The 17,726-nt window shown below is 39.9% G+C and overlaps 1 protein-coding gene across 3 annotated transcripts in view; it reads left to right on the forward strand.

The window, feature by feature from the left end:
- The window catches only part of EPHX2 (epoxide hydrolase 2), a 62,105-nt gene extending 45,534 nt beyond the window's left edge, over positions 1–16,571 (forward strand). For 2 of the 3 annotated variants that reach the window (XM_063300483.1, XM_063300490.1), the window contains 7 exons: positions 3,626–3,700; positions 4,643–4,691; positions 6,471–6,573; positions 7,404–7,473; positions 10,122–10,202; positions 10,804–10,862; positions 14,376–16,571. In XM_063300483.1, the coding sequence (XP_063156553.1) occupies positions 3,626–3,700; positions 4,643–4,691; positions 6,471–6,573; positions 7,404–7,473; positions 10,122–10,202; positions 10,804–10,862; positions 14,376–14,460 (522 nt within the window). In that variant the 3' untranslated portion in view covers positions 14,461–16,571. Of the gene's footprint in view, positions 1–3,625; positions 3,701–4,642; positions 4,692–6,470; positions 6,574–7,403; positions 7,474–10,121; positions 10,203–10,803; positions 10,868–14,375 lie in introns of those variants that run through there. The other variant, XR_010067796.1, reaches the window with a different exon arrangement.
- The last annotated feature ends 1,155 nt before the right edge of the window (positions 16,572–17,726 follow it).

Here is a 17,726-nt window from a genome sequence, read left to right on the forward strand (position 1 = left end):
TAACAAATTCAGAAATGCATCTTCCTGATCTTGATTTTAAAATAGGCCAAATACTATCCTGCTGAAAATTCTTGTAAAACTCACAGTGCAATAAAATATGAGCCACAGTTTCTAAGTCAATACCATTACAGGGAGAGCATCTTTGAGAGATGGGAACCTTTTGAAATCTGCTTTATAACGTATTTGATGGCAACACATTTAATCTGGCTTTTCAAAAGGCTTTTCTGCATTTACTTAAACGTAAACTGCTAAGGAATAGAGAGAGCTGAAAAGCATAATTGTAATTTTTCCAAAGATCAGGAGTGAACCCAGAGCTTTGACAAGTAGAGTATATATAGAACCTGCCTAGGTTGTCTGAGAGTTGGGGCTCTTAGTGTTGGGATCAGGGGTGTCTGCAGAGTGTGGTCAAACAAATGATGGTGGCCACAACAGGTCAATCAAAGCTCTGCCTGGTTTTTATGTGTGTTGCAACAAACACCAGGCAGACCTTGGATTGCCCCATTGTGGCCACCATCGTTCCTTCTCCTCCTCCTCCTCCTCCTCCTCCAGCCATATTCTGCAGACATCCCTGGTCGGGATGGAATCCAGAAGGACCAAGTAGAATCTAGTTGTATTTAACTGAGACAGATGATGCTTGCACTTACACTACCTGGTACCTTAGGGTGGTTTGTGATGATGATGTTGCTATTGTTAATGTCCTATCTTTCTCGGAGAGTTCAAGGCAGTGTACATCGGTGAATCTCCCTGAGTTCTACCCCCACAATAAACAGCCCTGTTATTTTGGGCTGAAAGAGCATAGTTTGTCCAAAACCACCCAGTGATATGGGAATAGGGGTGGGGAAGATCAAAGCAAATGGCAAAAGCCAATAAGTATATAGGCCAGTATCTTCTGATCTGGCATCCCTGCTTTAGAATGGGCAATTCTAGGTTCTGCCTTTGAAAAATGGCCAGATTTTGAGGATAGAGAAGATCAAAGTCCTCTTTTATGATATATTTGGGATTGGGGGCCGGGGTAGAGCTCTGTTTTTTAAAAGGCTTTTCCCCCCTATCTCTAGACTAATTGCAGTAATACTATTGTTATAGTCATGTATTCCATCTGATAGAATTGTAGACATCACCTAATGCTGAGAAGTTTAAATATTCAGAAAGTAAAATAAAATAACTGAAAAGCTTGCCTCTCTTGGATAGGGAGAAACACTTGTTCATAAATGTGACATGAGCATATACATTCTTCTTTTCCAGGTCCAAATTATATATTTTTAGCAGCAGCATGAAAATTTGGGTGAACCTTACAAAGGGCAATGTTCTATCAAGAAGAAGAAATAGAAAAATGAAGCCTTTTTGTATGATTAATGAGTTTGTCAGGCGGCTAAGAAAATATAACTTAAGAATTGCTTTATGGAGATGTTTGTATCTCAAAAATGCACGTTCTTCTTCTTTGTTTCCCTTTCTCTTTTATTACATTAGGCAAAATGAAATCAACAGAGGCGTTCAGTTGCCAAAAGAGTAGTGCCCCCTTTTTTCTCAGAGGACAGCTTTACAAAAGTGAAGCAAGCTGAAAAGAGCCTATAAAGTGTTGTGCTGTTGGGCTGAACAGCCCTGCTCTTCAGCTGGGGCAAGGAACAGGATAGGAATTGGCATCGATAGGCTTGGAGCCTCTTGGAAAGGGGAAAATGCAGGGAAAAAAAGTAGTACAAGATTCCAATTTGTCACTCATCATCCTAGCCAACGTGTAATTTATGAGTGCAAGTGAGTTGATTTGCTTTAAAATTTGATTCCAAGTTAACTACTGGGGCTTTGGGGACAAGCAAAAAAGGGAAGTATTGGAGATATAGCTAAAATAAATGGAGAAGTTGGGGTAGAACTGGTTTAGTGTGAATGCAGAGCTTGAACAGCTTCTTCTGAACACCATTCAAAGGTCTTGGTATTACTTGCAAAAGCCCTAAATCAGCCTGTCCCAATCTGGTGTGTTGGATTTCAGCCCCTTTGATCCAAAGGCCATACTGGTTGAGGTTTATTGAAGTAGAAGGCCAAAATATTTGCAGGACATCAAGTTGGAGAACAACAGGATATTCTGAAAAATATCCTTGAATACAACCCCGGTGGTAATCTTCAAAGAGATACCTTTATATCCTCTTATCAGAGCTATTCTATAAATGGCGGGGCCTGGTATGTCCTCCTTGATGACGTTTTAAAGGTTAACAAAAAAACTCCAAGCAGCTAACAACCATCTTGCAAAGTAGAAGCGTGAACCAAAACTTGCATATTTAAGCTTAATTATGTTCAGAAATAAATTCAGTCTTCACACAGTAGTTAGATGAAGAAAAAAATAGAGATAGCTTACTTTTATTCAGTAGATCCGGATACAAGTAGATTCTCCCTTTAAATATGAGTGTGTGTTAGTTAATAGCCATAGCATTATTTTCCTTCAGTTCTTTTCTTTTCTTGATTGTATAGTTTTAGTAAATAACATTACTATTTATTATTGTTTATTTTCTGATGTTATATAATTATATTGAGAGCTCTTGCAGTCAAATTCCTTGTATGTCTAATCATACTTGGCCAATAAAGTATTCTATTCTATTCTATAGTAGAAAGTACTTAATCATCACTGGTTCTTTGTAGACATTTTTATGGAAATAGAAATGTCTGTGTGCAAGCAAGATGAAAGGATGAGAGCTGCATTGTGCAGCACCACCTGCTTGCAGGTGTGCCAAAAGGTAATGGAGATTGTTAATCCCCAAACCCAAGAAGAAGAAGGAAGTGGAAATCAGGTGACCCATTTGACATCCCACAAGCACGATAGAGATGCGTTTACTAGAAAAGACCCGCCTTACGCTTATGAGACAATGCTGAGTTGACCCCTGATAATTCCAACACTCCTTAACATGTATTTTGGCGTGATACCAGTTCCCCTGCCCCCCCCCCATTTTTTTTTTTTCCTGCTGTGCCTTAGTCTTAGATTCTGGTCTGTTTTTCTCTTCTTTCCGAGGTTTTGATAGATGCCTTCTCCTTTTTTTGCCTAATTGTCTTATAGGTTTATTTACTAACCAGTGTTTATATACTGGCAAATTATGGAAACTCTAGTTGGCTCATAGACATAATAAATAAAAAAGCCATTTAGATCCCTTCATACCACATAGATTGTAACTAGCAGTAGTCACAATTCTCTGAATGTAGGCCCTTAATTCCTTACATAGCCAACTGTGCAGAACAAGTTCCAGCAGGCTTAAGGTTTGCAGAAGCACACATAAAGGAGTATTTTGAATAAAAAAAACTCTTGAGGCAAAATCCCCTGAGTGTTTGCTGTAGGGGGAAAAATGAAATCATTGGGGAGATGAAAGAGGAATAGGATAGTACATCCTGAAAAAGGGCATGGCTGAAGAGTAACATTATTCTTGACGATTCCACTGATGGTATTTCAGTTAATGATGCAGGCTTTCAGGGATGGGGTGGAGTTGGTGGGAATGGCCATAGGACTGAATAATAAATTCATAAGATAAGGAGTCATGGGCTCTTCTTAGATAGTGGATGCTGGGTGGCAAAGAAAAAAGAACTGTTCAACTCCTCCCATGCTCTTTAAAGAGCAATTTGAATAACCTATTTTTTTATCTTGCTCCTGCAGGGAATTGCAGAGGCTGAACTGGAGAAAGATATAAACCGAACTCTGAAGATTGTTATCCGATCTAGCAGGAAGGAGGTCAGTCCTCTGCATGGATGGTTTTGTCCCAAAGGGAAAGGAAGGGATTTTGGATGGTAGTGGATGCTAAAAGTCTGTGAAGAAGTACATTGGGATTGACATTTTTGGATACGTTATGCCCTCTAGCTTAAATTTGCATAAGTATGGCCAGAAATACATTTTTCAGTTGTCCAGCATAGGGCTAGTGCCTTAGAGTGCTCATCGCATACAAGGACTGAGTTGTCATCTGCAATTTGGATTCAATTTTTATTTATAATTATTGTTTACCTGTAATTGTATTTTTAGATACTGTATTTTTATATATTGTAATTTTATTGTATATTTATTATTTTATTGATTATTGTTGTAAACCACCCAGAGTCCCTCTGGTGGGAGGAGATGGGCGGTGACAAGTTTGATAAATTGAAGGAAGGAAGGAATGGGAACTTGGAATGCCTGGTAGATTTCTGGTTCTCTGTAAGAGAACACTGAAGGTATTTGTTTCTCCATTTTGAAACAAACAAAAAACAGCCAAAAAGCTTTACCCCTTAAATTAAGCTCCTAAAATAAAAGGGAAAAACAAAAGTAGATTTTTAAACAGAACCAGAATTTGCTCAGTCATGGAACTGAAAATAGATTCCTAGGCTTAGCATACTGTATGTGTGGTGGTATCATGTCTCTTCATCTCCAACGGAGAGTAGTAGTGAGCTCAGGAGAATTTGACAGAATATAGGGCTGGGCTACATGGTTGCTAATGCTGCATGAATTATGCTGATTTGATTTAACTGGCTCAATTTTATACCAAATACGAAATTAAAGGCTTCCTGGATTCAAATTTGTTTAACCATTGAAGAAAAAAATGATCAGTTTGGCTCAGTGTATCTTCATGGCACATCTCTCAAATCCTTCCCTGTTTTCCCCTAAGGGCTCTCACTTGCCACATTCAAAATGCTTTCCTTACAGGATAAAATGGAGGGACATTCTCTTGATGTAACTGGAGTTAGTAAGCGAGGTAAGAGATTGCAACCCCCATGAATGGAGGTCTATTTATTTATTTATATTTTATTTATTTTCTATCCCGCCTTTATTATTTTTATAAATAACTCAAGGCAGGGAACATACCTATTGCTCCTTCCTCCTCCTATTTTCCCCACAACAGCAACCCTGTGGGGTGAGTTGGGCTGAGAGAGAGTGACTGGCCCAAGGTCACCCAGCTGGCTTTCATGCCTAAGGCGGGACTAGAACTCCCAGGCTCCTGGTTTCTAGCCCAGCACCTTAACCACTAGACCAAACTGGCTGTTTGCCAGGAATTTCAGTTCAAAAAAATTCAGAGCAAATCTCCCATTTTCTGATTACATACAAGCAAGGGAGGAATTTAAGGAAACATTCTTAAATGTTTTAAGGCAAGACAAGTTGTTTGGGAAAGGGGTTGGGGGGAAGTGTTACAACTTTCTATTCCTGAAATCCTCTTTTCCAGGATCTGCATCTTCCTCTTTCATTACAGCTGTTATTGTAGTTCAAATGCAGCCCAAACACCACCCAGCAATTTCTAAAACATAGTATATTTTATAAATAACCTAATGCAAGTTTATTTTTTTATTTTCTATCCTGCTTTTATTATTTTTATAAATAAATCAAGGTGGCGAATATACCTAATATTCCTCCTCCTATTTTCCCCATAACAACAAGAACCCTGTGAGGTGAGTTGGGCTGAGAGAGAGCAACTGGCCCAAGGTCACCCAGCCAGCTTTCATGCCCAAGGCAGGACTAGAACTCCCAGGCTCCTGGTTTCTAGCCCGTTGCCTTAACCACGGGACCAAACTGGCTCTCTACAGTTTTCTTTTGGATGTCCCATTTCCCCTGGAGCTCATTGACAATTTCTGGGAGGGGCTGTAATTTGCTTTGGCATGGTATGCTGGGGGCTATATGCCTCAAAGTATATGGACCCAGAACAACAACAACATTTGATACATATTAAATTAAAATTGGATACTTCCCATGCATTTAATTATTTATCCCAGCAGTTAGGTGTGCTTATGACCATCGCAGAAGTAAAAACAACTGTAACAACCAAGCAGAGTTGGACCTGGTTAGTAGTTGGATGGGAGACCTCCAGAAATCCAGAACTATAGGACTAGGAAGTTGAAAGGAGAAGAAGAAGATGGTGATGGCAAACCACATCCATATTTCTGCCAAGAAAACCCCGTGGACATGTTCATGTCTCACCAAGAATTTGACCTGACAGCATATTTACCTTCTGTTTAAAAATTTATTCTCTTACCACACTGAAAACTGCAGTTGGCAGTGACTTCCAGACAGGTTCTAGGTGCTGCAACCAAACTTCTGGGGTCCCACAGGTTGTGCACTCTCATTTAAATAGTATTACTTTGCAGATACTGCCTCAGAAAAGCCTAATGTTTCAGGTTTTCCCTCTGAAGTGGAGTGTTTCATGCATTGCTATAGGTAGCAGGACAGTCTGATCCGGTGCTGTTAGAGGGCATTTGCATTTTGGCCTCTACCTATTGCATTCAAGCTTTTAATCTGTTCTGGGGAGCCAAGCAGATCAGTCAACTGTACTCTGTACTTCAGCACGTAAGGCTCTGTGCCTGTGTCATAGTGCCGGTTGGTCTCAAAATGATTCAGGAAGAGGAAAACATGATGCTAAACATGAAGGCTAAGCAAGTGAAGGGGTTTATTCTGAAAGAGCTTCCTAGCTTAGATTTGAGGTCTGCCATTTGCAACTGAGGCAGCAGTTGCAATATTTTTCATTACACCTTTTTCTGTGCTGCAGGGGGGCTGCTGGTGGGACTTCCCGAAGAGCCACCTCCAAGTTCTCTTCTTCCGGAGCCTGTCCTCCAATACTATGTACAACAGTATCAGAAATCTGGATTCAGGTAATGCAGGTTTGCATGTGTTATTTCTGTTTATTGGGCAGGTATGCAGACAACACCCACCTTGTTTATATTGAAGCAATTTCAGTTTGTTGATTTCATTGCTCCAGACAATGAATGGTAATGGCTACTAGCCTTAGAATATATATGGGCAAATTTATGTAAGATACTCTTGCCTGCAGAGGGAGAGTTCTACTTGAAGTTGCTGTGTGCAAACCATAGGGATTGGTAGACCATCATTCTGAAGTGAGGGGGTCTCTGACTGGCAACTGTTGAGCTGTAGGGAAGAGACAGAAGTGGTGGAAATAAAAAGAACAGGAATTCTAAAGTTTTCATAAAATTATTTTCAGCCAATGTCTTCCAAGTTCAATGGAAGCTGGTTTTCATCCATTCAAGGGATAACTGAAACTGAATTTATGGGCAATTATCACCTTGTTAAATGTACCTTCAGGTCTCCTTCCTCTTTATTTTTGGTCATGACCTCCTTTTCCCTCTTCTCTGGCTATCACTTCCTTGAAACAGGAAGCTGGCCCAACCATGTGTTTTTAATGCAGTGCAGAATTTTGCATTCTGTTGGGGGATGAGAGGTGAGAGTAGAAGTAGGAAGTGGCAGGCAGCACCTGCCAGAAATGGTTTCTTTGCTCCCAATGTCAACCCAGGAAAAAGATCGCAAAAGTTGATTCTTTTTCTGTGAGTGAGGTGGTGGAAATGTGCCTTAGCTCTAAATGTTTGCATTGGGAGGACTCAGTATTTGGTGTAGACGCTTGGAGTTTGGTGGTGGCCCAGAAAAGGGTATGTTAAGTCCTGCTTTTTTCTGTTTCTGCCTCTTTCAGGGGCCCACTGAACTGGTACCGAAACATGGAAAGAAATTGGCTTTGGAATGCTTCTGCCCAGGGCAGAAAGGTAAGGGTTGAAGGGAACATCAAACAGCCTTGGCCCTTCAGGAAGGAAGTTCCCATAATCTTTTTTTTTTTTTTGCATGGCACAAAGCTCAGAAACTTCCCACAAAAGCTTCTAACTCTGATGTTGATCCCATCACCTCTTCCTGAAAGAGTTAATCATGGCCAACACTGGCTGATCTCAAGTAGAGTCAGATGTGGTTAATACCCAGATGAGGGAACACCAGAAAATCCCAGGGCAAAACTATAGACTGGGAAGGAGAAACAAAAATCAGAAGGTGGTAATGACAAATTAGTTCCATATTATTGCCAAGAAAACTACAAAGACATAAGTAAAAATCTAGCTCAGTCCAAGGGATACATTGACATTCCCCCAAGGAACATAAGGGAAAGGCTGCGGATAGAAATGAGCAAGGCTGAAACAAAAAATTGGATCTCGCCATCCCACATTGTTCTTTTTTTGTTCACACACAAATACTGCCTCCACCTATTCACACAAATGTGTAGACATTAATACATATTCCTGTGATTTATATTGGGGGGAAATCTCTTCATTCCAATCAAGGTTTTTGGAGTTTTTTCCCCTCCAATGCATGCTGTAGACAATGCATTCCTCTCCATTGTGGTATAAAGTAGCCCTCAGACTTGTAATTTCATGTGCCAACATTTAATAACTTTTGATTCACTCTCCTTGCCTTCTAAGAGAAACCCCGTTATTCATTTTTGCCTGCCTGTCTTTCCACTGAAAATCTTAAAGTGACTTTGGTGGATTCTTTATATGTTCATTTTGTTCTCCCCAAACCTTTGGGTATCAAACTTGGTTGAAGTCACCCACCAATCGCCATGTAAGTTGAAAAATTCAAATTCCAACTCTCCTGTTCCTCATCCAACTCTGAGTTGCATTGTCTATACTATCAGCATTTTTCTATGTTCAATGCTTAAAAGCATTTATATACTCCCCATAAAACATTTCAAAGCAGTTGCAGACTATTTTAACAACATTCAGTCTGGGCTGTGCAGCAATCCAGATTCAAAGGGAAAAAGGTGATTAAGAGCTTCAGTCTTTTCCTGGAAAATCCCACATTCAGTTTAATGAGGTGCTATTATTTGGAGCCTATGTGTGCTGCAAATCTTATTTTCCCTTTCAATCCAGCCTTGGTTAAAACAGCAAATACAAAAACATAAAATGGAGAGGAAAAATAAAATAATAAAATTGAATAAAATCTGTCTCCGCCAATTGCACAGCTTAAAAGCCAAGAATGTGTGGATTCTATATTAAGTTATTAAACCGGTATAGGTTCTCTACCTAGCAAAGTCTTGTTCATCTCATCAGCATTCCTCATTGTCAAGCTACAAGATTAAGCTGTTGTTTGGAATGACAGGAAACTGTCATGGGGATGAGTTGAGCTTGCCTTGTGCCTGTGCCTTCTGGCAAAAACATTCTTCATTCATGTAAGAGTCACAGTGTTGGATTCCTGCAAGGATAGGAAATCACTTTGAATTAGTGGGAGCAGTCAAAATGCTGACAGCATGTTGCGGGAATGATTGCCATGGCTTGCCAATTCACAAAATGGTGCTACATTGAGGCTGGTGAGTCATAAAACATTCATTTCCTTGAAGAGAAATTAGGGAAGGGGCTACCTGATCCTACAGAATAATCTCTAGCACCCCATCTTGCTTTTGCCTTTTATTTAAAAGGGTAGGCACATTTTCAGACACAGCACTAGGCTGTTACACATAACTTTGCTGAACTTTGGGTTACTGACTCATTAAAGCAGTTGTTATTGTTTCAGACACATCTCAGCCAGAAAGGAGATCAGGTGCTTAAAAAAATAGCTGAGAAGTGCAATGCTTATGCAAAATCCAGACCACTTCTTCTGAAATTTTCAAAGGGTTTATAGTCTACTACTGTTGTCTTATTTTTCAGGATTTTCTGGCCCCTAATTTTTTGGAAATGTCTGTGGCCCTGCTAATTAAATATATTACATCATGTATCTGACAAAATTGGATGTAAGTCCATTGAAGTTCACTCTTCAATACGTTTTTTGTTGTTTTAAAAGGCCACAGGATTTTCAGTCTATTGTAGAGGGAAGAGGGAATGGCCTTGAGGGACAGGAGGAAGAGCCAATACCAAGACAAGGATCAGAAAAAAGAAGGCTGAGTCCAGGGCAGAAATATAACCTGAGAAAATGTCCCAGACAAGATCCTCCCTTGTTCTCATGCAGATAAAGGGAGGGAGGAGGGAAGTACATTCAGGCTTACAAGATTCTGTTACTATATCTTTACAATAAAAGTAGTATTGGCCTACACTTTAGTTCCCTGGTCTAGTCTACCTTGAAGGGCTGACACTTTGGCAGCAAACATAGCTACTTTTTGGGAATTTGCACTACAACCATAAATCTTCCTTTCTAGATCTTTTTGAGCAACTTTATGTGACTTTGGTCTCCCAAGAGTGATGATTTCTTCCTTCAGATTTAACAGCTGCACTGCACCTCAGCTTCTTCTGCTTTGCCCATCTCTGAGAAAAGGTCCTAACATTTGTCAGTGTATTAATATACAGCTGTTAACATATAGCTGATGTGTTCATGTGTCAATGTTAGCTGATCACTACTGCAAATGGCTTCAACTCTCCTTGCATCTCTAAATCCACAGATCACAGTTCCTGCCCTAATGGTCACTGCTGGAAAGGACAAAGTTCTCAGTCCAGGCTTGAGCAAGAACATGGAGGACTGGGTGAGTGACATACGTGGCCTGAACCTTTCCATAAATGAACAAATATAATAGGTTGGTGGGTGGGACCCTGTCCCCCACACTGAGTTATTTTATTTCACTTAAGGGAATGGAGGTGAAGGGATTTTTGTTACTGCAGGTGCTGCAACAGTTCAAAGCCAAACAATGATTTTTCCTCCTTTATCTCTGTTTCTAAACAGAGGCTTGAATATCATCCACTGCTTTTGAAAAAATTGGGGTATGGAAGCCATGGTGACGTGGAAGTGCCCTTTATCTCCTGGTTTCTCTTCTCATAAAAGTCATCCCAACTTTTCATTTCACTGTATTTTAATTTCATTCTTGTGTTTAAGAATCTCCAACTGAATAGTGACTCCTTAGTTATGAAACATAGGCTGATGTTTCTTTGAGATAGGGAAAAGCTCAGGAATACCCCTGAATTAGCACTGCACACGAGAGGGCCCCAGGGTTGCTTGGCCTCTCATTACAGATGCTGGGGCACAGCTCCTGACTGAGATTTCTTGCCACAGCCAAGAGACCTATCTTGTTTCACCAAGCAGCAAAATGGTTTCAGGTGGCCATGACTTCTACCTTTTTCTCCCCCTAGATTCCACAACTGACTCGTGGCCATATTGAAGAATGTGGCCACTTCACACAAATGGAGAGGTAAGTAGTGTTAAGAGCTAAGCTGAAGGAGATAGATTTTTTTAAAATGGTCCCTCCCTTTTCTTGTTGGGCCTAATGGACAGACAACTAGAAAAGACTTAGGGACGATTGTTTTTGTACATGGTAACTGCAGCGAGATTATTATATGCACAAAGTTGGAAAGACTCTGAAATACCCACAGTGGAGGAATGGTTGGTGAAGATGACAGCATTTGCAGAGATGGCAAAATTGACTTGTTTGATTAGGGAAAAGACAATAACTATATTTGTTAGTGACTGGAAACTCTTTATGGACTATTTGTTTATTTATTATTCAAATTTCTATCACCACCCATCTCCCCCCGAAGAGGGGGATTCTGGGCTGTTTACAATAAAATTAAATTAAATTAAATTAAATTATCAAAAATAAAATAAAATATAAAATATAAAAAATAAAATTTTATTTACAAATAAATTTATTTGTTGAAAACGTGAAAAAATGAACTTGTGATTGATGATTAGAAAGCGTAGAATATGGAAAGATGAGAGCCATGATGTAACCTTAGAGAGGGAGGATAAAATATAAATGCACTTACAGTATAACTGCTGTAAAGAAGATTGGAAGCCACTTCTTTGTATCTTTCTTCTTTCTTTTTTCTTTCATTTCTTTTCTATTTACTTATCACTTTTCTTTCACTTTCTTTTTTCTTTAAATTGGTATTGTTTTTCCTTTGCAAAAAACTTCTTTAATAAAAATTAATTTTAAAAAAAGGAATGGGAAAAGAAGAAGATACAGCAGTGATACTTAGGGCCAAGCTAAGTATCAGCAGGCAGTTCCCATTTTCTTTCTCTTCTTAATTCTGTTAATCTTTTCCCTTGTACAAAGAAAAGCATCAGATGAGAATGACGTAGTGGATAAGGTGCTGGCCTAGAAAGCAGGAAACTGTGAGTTCTAGTCCTGCCTTAGACCCGAAAGCCAGCTGGGTAACATGCACTCATTCTCTCTCTTTCTCTCTCTATACACACACACACACACACACACACAGAGTGCGTGTATGTGTTTGTGTGTGTGTGTGTAAATAAATAAATACATAGGCAGGATAAAAATATCATCATCATCATCGTAATCATCATCTTGAGCAGACAATTTTATTTGTTCCATCTTTACTCTCCCTTTTCTCTGAGACTCAAAGGACTACTCTAATATAGTCCTAAAATAACAGCCAAATAAGGTATATGAATTGAGAAGGACCAACTCACTCAGTCTTCCTCAGTTCTGTGGTTGATTGGTGACTTGAACTTGAGTTTCCCTTGGTCCAGCTCCAGCACCCTAACCAGCATGCTACATGTGGTAGGCTAGGAAACAGACAATTTGGCATTTTCCTGTCCATTTTGGTTTCCTGGGGTCACCAGAAAGTGATGAAGATTCCTCTTCTCAGAGCTGAGAACTGTTTAGTGTTGCTGAATGCATCAGATTCTTGGTCCATCTAATCTAAGACAGATCTCCAAGGTTTTGGACAGAGGTGTGTTTGTGTGCAAGCAAGCAAGCCAGCATTTAATCAGAGTTACAGATCATCCAGACCTTATCAAAATCTTCTTTGTGTTAAGCCATTCTGTGCCCCTGTGTGCAAAGTGATATTTTATTTATGCCATAAAATCTTTTGTCTTGTCCTCTCTACCCCTTTCCTGCTCTATTGTTCACCTGCTTTTTATAAACTGCCATCATCTTAATGTCATGGCAGTTATTTTAAAAAAAACTTGTGCCATGAAAAAGGCCATTAGATGAGATACTGGCTGAAATTATATAATTACATTTCAGCAGCATTCCTGCACAAAGGATGATAAATTCAAACAGAGAATGAATAAATTGTAGTGGGAAGATGAATTATTTTAGTTCCTCGTAAGAATCAAATGTGCCTTTCTCCCATACCCCACATTTTACAACATGGCTTAAAGTCTCACCAGTTAAACGGAATGGAAAAATATGCTTCCAAATTTGTGGAGCGGGTGAGGGAGCAGTAGGGACAAACTGAATGGTAGAGGGCATGCACCTGTATTGCTACCTGTAGGCAGAAATACCAAAATACTACACATTTAGAGATGGGTGCCTTTAAAATATGGATTGATTTGACTAGAATCACACAGACTCGGCAGAATGGAGATTTCATTGTTCATGTAGTTCCTTTTAGCTTCTTTTTATCTGACTCTTTTGCTGTAGTGCCTATATTTGGCATAGCATGGCTGGCTGGGGAATTCTGGGAATTGAAGTCCACACATCTTAAAGTTGCCAAGGTTGAGAAACACTGGGCTAGGGACTATCTGCATCAGAATCTAGGCAGGCTTCAAGACTACCACCTTGTATATGTGTAGTTCAGCTTAGAAAATATAGCTAGTAAATCTCTAAGAAGTTCTTCTTCTTCCAACCACTTGTTCTAACTGAAAGTGTTTAATAGGGGTCAGATGGCTTGCTTTATTTCTGTGAAGAGATTTCCTTGGCTGGCATGGCATAGTAAACCTTCCTGCAAGACTTTCTTTTAGTTATAGCTTGCTGGATGGTAGGGTGCTGGCCAAATCATCATAAGGTCAGAAGTTCTAGGCAGGGTAGCAAATCCCATACCTCACCCTGAAAAGAATTAAATTATTTAATTTTGGAATTCAGAGGAAATCAAGGGAGAAGCAGTGAAGGACCATTTCTGTTTGGACCTAGAGAGCTGGGCATATATAGATTCTGTATAGAAATGGACAGTTGGGCAGAATTTTGAGAGCCGTGGCCAGCCAGATGACTGAAAATCTGATTACATCCAGGGCAGTTTCTTATATTAGAGCTCAAAAGCTAGCATGTTTATGTTAATGTAGGATAACATTAAATATGTTAATATAGAAATAGTGCAAAAGTCTAAATAAATAATGTTCCAAACTTGGCTTGGCCAGATATTTTCCATTCCTGCCTCTTCTCTACATTCTAACATACAGAGTTTTTGTTCTGAGAATCAAATGAGAAAAGGCTTATTTTTTACACCATTTTGAGGTTCCAGAGGAAAGGCAGGATGTAAATGTAATGCAAAACTAAATTCAATCTAAATACTGGTAGCCCGTTCAGAAAGGAGAGCAGAGATGGCATTTTTTGCAGTTTTGAGCAGAAGGTGTGCTTCACCTTGATAAAGGTTTATAGAGCAGCATTCTGAAGGTTTAGAGAGTAGCCTGTAACCCTCTTGAGGTGTTGAATGTCAGTTCCCAGATTCTCCAATGAGCATGGCTGACTGGGGACATTCTGAGAGTTGACATCAACTCATCTGGAAGGATACAAGCAGAAACCAGAATGGATCAGATCTCTTGTTCTTGTATATTCCATTTATTTCTCTGGGCACATGAGAAAATAAGCCTAATAAGCTTGCAGTGAATTAGCAAAATGTGACTTGGCATTAATTTGGGTTCTTTGGACACCAAAATCAGATTTCCCTCTGTGTGAGGGTCTGTGCGTGCAAGTGCACACATTGCAAAATACCTGCCTTGCCAACATGTATTTTCTCTGCAGGCCTGCAGCTTTGAACAAAATCCTGATCGAGTGGCTGGAAGGTGTTCACAAAAATGCTTCACCACAAACAACTGCCAAGCTTTGAACAGGATCTCAGCCCCCATATTGGCTAAACTGCTACCTTTCATTTTGGGAAGGAGGAAAGAATTCATAAGATGATTGGTTATGGAGCTCTTGCAGTGCTATTGGAATTGAAATATATTTTCAGGTTGATGCTTAAAAAATTGAATGCATTAGAAGGAATTAATTATGATCAATATAAAATGGACTTTTAAAAGTAGCCTAAATAGAATGCTAAAAACATAACTATGCTGAGGTTTTGCTGTCCTTTGATCTCTATTCTTTTGATTGCTGGAACCTTATCAGAGCCAGAGAGAGAGATTGTAAAAAAAATTCTCAGTGGCCAAGCTGTGCTCACACATCCCTGGACCATGATTTATTTAAGCAGAGATTACTGAATAAATCACAATTGAATGGGGTCATACAGCATACTATGTCCAAACCAAACAGTACTACCCAAATACAATTTGTGATCCAGTTATAGTTTCCCTGACATATTGGAACCAAGTTTTAGCCCTACTTTCTGGGAAGCTTAAATCACAGCTTCCCAATTCAGATGAATATGAAACTGATTTAACAAACTCAGGATGTGTCTTCTGAAGCAGGCACAAGACAGGCCAAGCACATTTGATTAATGCTTGGATGAGGAATGGTGTCGCTCTCCAGATGTTGATATATATAATTCTATCATCATAGACCTTTTTGGCTGTGGCGGACAGGAATTGTGCTTCAGATACCTCTGGAGAATCGTATGTTCCCAGATTCTGGTTTGCTGTCTGAACTGGGCTTAAATTTCTAACTGTGGTATTCAGTTTAGCATTTAGATTATGAACTTTCACCCCTGGGTGGGACACATGTATATGTTTTGCAGCAGTTTGGGCTCATTTTTGGAAAGATATGATCAATCAGAGTTTTTCAAATTGATGGGGTTCTGTGAGAGACTGGGGACCAAAAAAAAAAAAGTTCATTCAAACATGGCCAATTTTCTATTACTGGAACGTGTGGGATTTTTTTTTCTTTTAACTAACAAGTTTTGGCTGAAAAAGTTTGAACGTGCCATATGTCTACTACTCATTCAAGCAGCTGTATCATTTCCTGGGATCACGTGGAGAAAAGACCCAGCTCCTTTAAAGAGTTGCAGACTCATTTGCACTTCTGCAGATTCCAACCGCCCTTTTGGGATTTGAATCTGAAGCACTATGTGTATGTGTTGTGTAACCATGTTGAGCTATCACTTAGAGAACATGAAGCCCTTTTGAACTCCTTGTACAACATGGAAAGACATGAAACGTAAACAAAAAATATTTCTTTGCCACCAGGTGTGGATGCTGCTCCCTTCAGCTCAGGTTTGTCTATTCTTTTCAGCAGAGATTCTCAATAGGAGGACTTTGTCCTGATACCAGAAATTAGCCTGCATGTATGTGTGCTTTGGTACTGCTGAGAAGAGAATTGGCTTCTTAAGAAGCACAGCTTCTATTTCGTTTTCTTTAAATAAAGCTGCGTTATTGACAGCCTTTAAGGCAACCACAGGCTGGCTCGGAATTCTGGGAGTTGCAGGAGAAATAACAGAACAGGTTTGAGACCTTCTTTTTTTCCATACCAATATGTGCCTTACTAGGTTGGCAAGAGCTGGGGTGAGTGCTGGAGTTCACTCAGTCACGCAGCCTCCGTCACGGGTCTCGGATCACCAAACCTGCAACCTTCCGGTCGACAAGCCTGGCATCTTAACCGCTGAGCCGCCACGCCCCCAGGTCTTGCAAACCTAGCAATTCGAAAGCATGCAAATGCGAGTAGATAAATAGGTACCGCTTCGGCGGGAAGGTAACAGTGTTCATGACTGTCATGCTGGCCACATGACCACGGAAGTGTCTTGGGACAACGCTGGCTCTTCGGCCATGAAACAGAGATGAGCACCACCCCCTAGTCTCAGACACAACTAAACGGGAACCTTTACTATTATGTGCCTTACTGCTGAACAAAGCCCTTTGTCTTCACTCAGTGTTGCTTCTCCTGCTGCTCTAAGGTGCCAGCAGAAAACGACTGGCTCTGTACAAGAGTGGTACATTCTTGGGTGAGTGATTATGGCGCTGCTATTTGTAGAAGACCAATAAGTACAATAAAGTTTTGCAAACAGTATTCTTGTGCTCTTGAATAAAGTTTTCTTGCAGAGAGAAATGGATTTATGACACAAGAAAAGCTTCCCCATTCATTCCTGGAGGCAGTTCCCAGGATTTACTGGTGACTTTAGGGCATAGTATTTGAACATCTTGGATGAGGGGGAGATGGGCGGTAAATACATTTATAAATAAATAAAATTCTTTCAGTGTCTAGCTTCTTACATCCTGTGGTGCTAAGCCATAATGATGCTTCTTTGTTTTTTACTTAACTTCTGTCTAAAAGCAAAGCTTCTGAATTAAGTATTCCCTTTGCCATCAAAGTTCTTTTCCCTTGCCTGTAGCAATCTGTTGTCTTTCTGCTGGAGTACTTATTATGCAAGATGCTTAAATCATAAAATGAGCAGTGGGGCAGGAAGGTGGCAGAGTTGACACTAAGTTATATTTTATTTCAGCAAAGGGTCAGAACTAATACAGCGTCAAAAGATTGAAGGTAACATCTATCAGGCATGCATACAGTAAATAATACAAAATTCCAAAATCAAGCTGGAGTTCATATGTTGGCAGTTCTACCTTCTGGCCCTAATTTGAATTTACCCATTTGCCCGTTCAAGCAAGTAAGGGTTACACAGGTTAAAGGCCCATTCCACTATTTTGCACAGTAATCTGGAGTAAAGTGTATGGTGCACAAACTTTTCACACGTCATCTTTGGTCTCATGTCCATCAAGCTACTGGCTTGATGGCTACTGGGAGAAATAAATGCTGATGATGGAATAACAAAACAAAAACATTAGACATGTTTCAAAATGCAGCATGAGTTCAGCATTGTCACCCAATTTAACTTTAGCCACATCTCAGCACTTCTTTGGTCAACTGCAGGTCACGTACACACACGTACATGTTCACTAGTGATTACTCCAAGTGTCAAGGTGCACACATGAAATTCTTACTTCAGAACATTGTAAGTAGAATTTTCTTTGCACTCAAACAGGGTGTCAAGCAATGAGATGTTAAAGTCATGTGTGAGTCCATCAGATGCTTTAGACTGCTGCTGGTGAACACTGCCAGGAGTTTGTTGTGACTGTCACCCTGTGATATCCTTGTAATGTTTGTCCTCACATGGTGATTAGATACTGGCATTTAGTGAACAAACCCTCTTGACCAATTGCTCCTCTT

The sequence above is a fragment of the Candoia aspera genome, chromosome 1 (genome assembly GCF_035149785.1).
Source record: "Candoia aspera isolate rCanAsp1 chromosome 1, rCanAsp1.hap2, whole genome shotgun sequence".
Lineage (NCBI taxonomy): Eukaryota > Metazoa > Chordata > Lepidosauria > Squamata > Boidae > Candoia > Candoia aspera.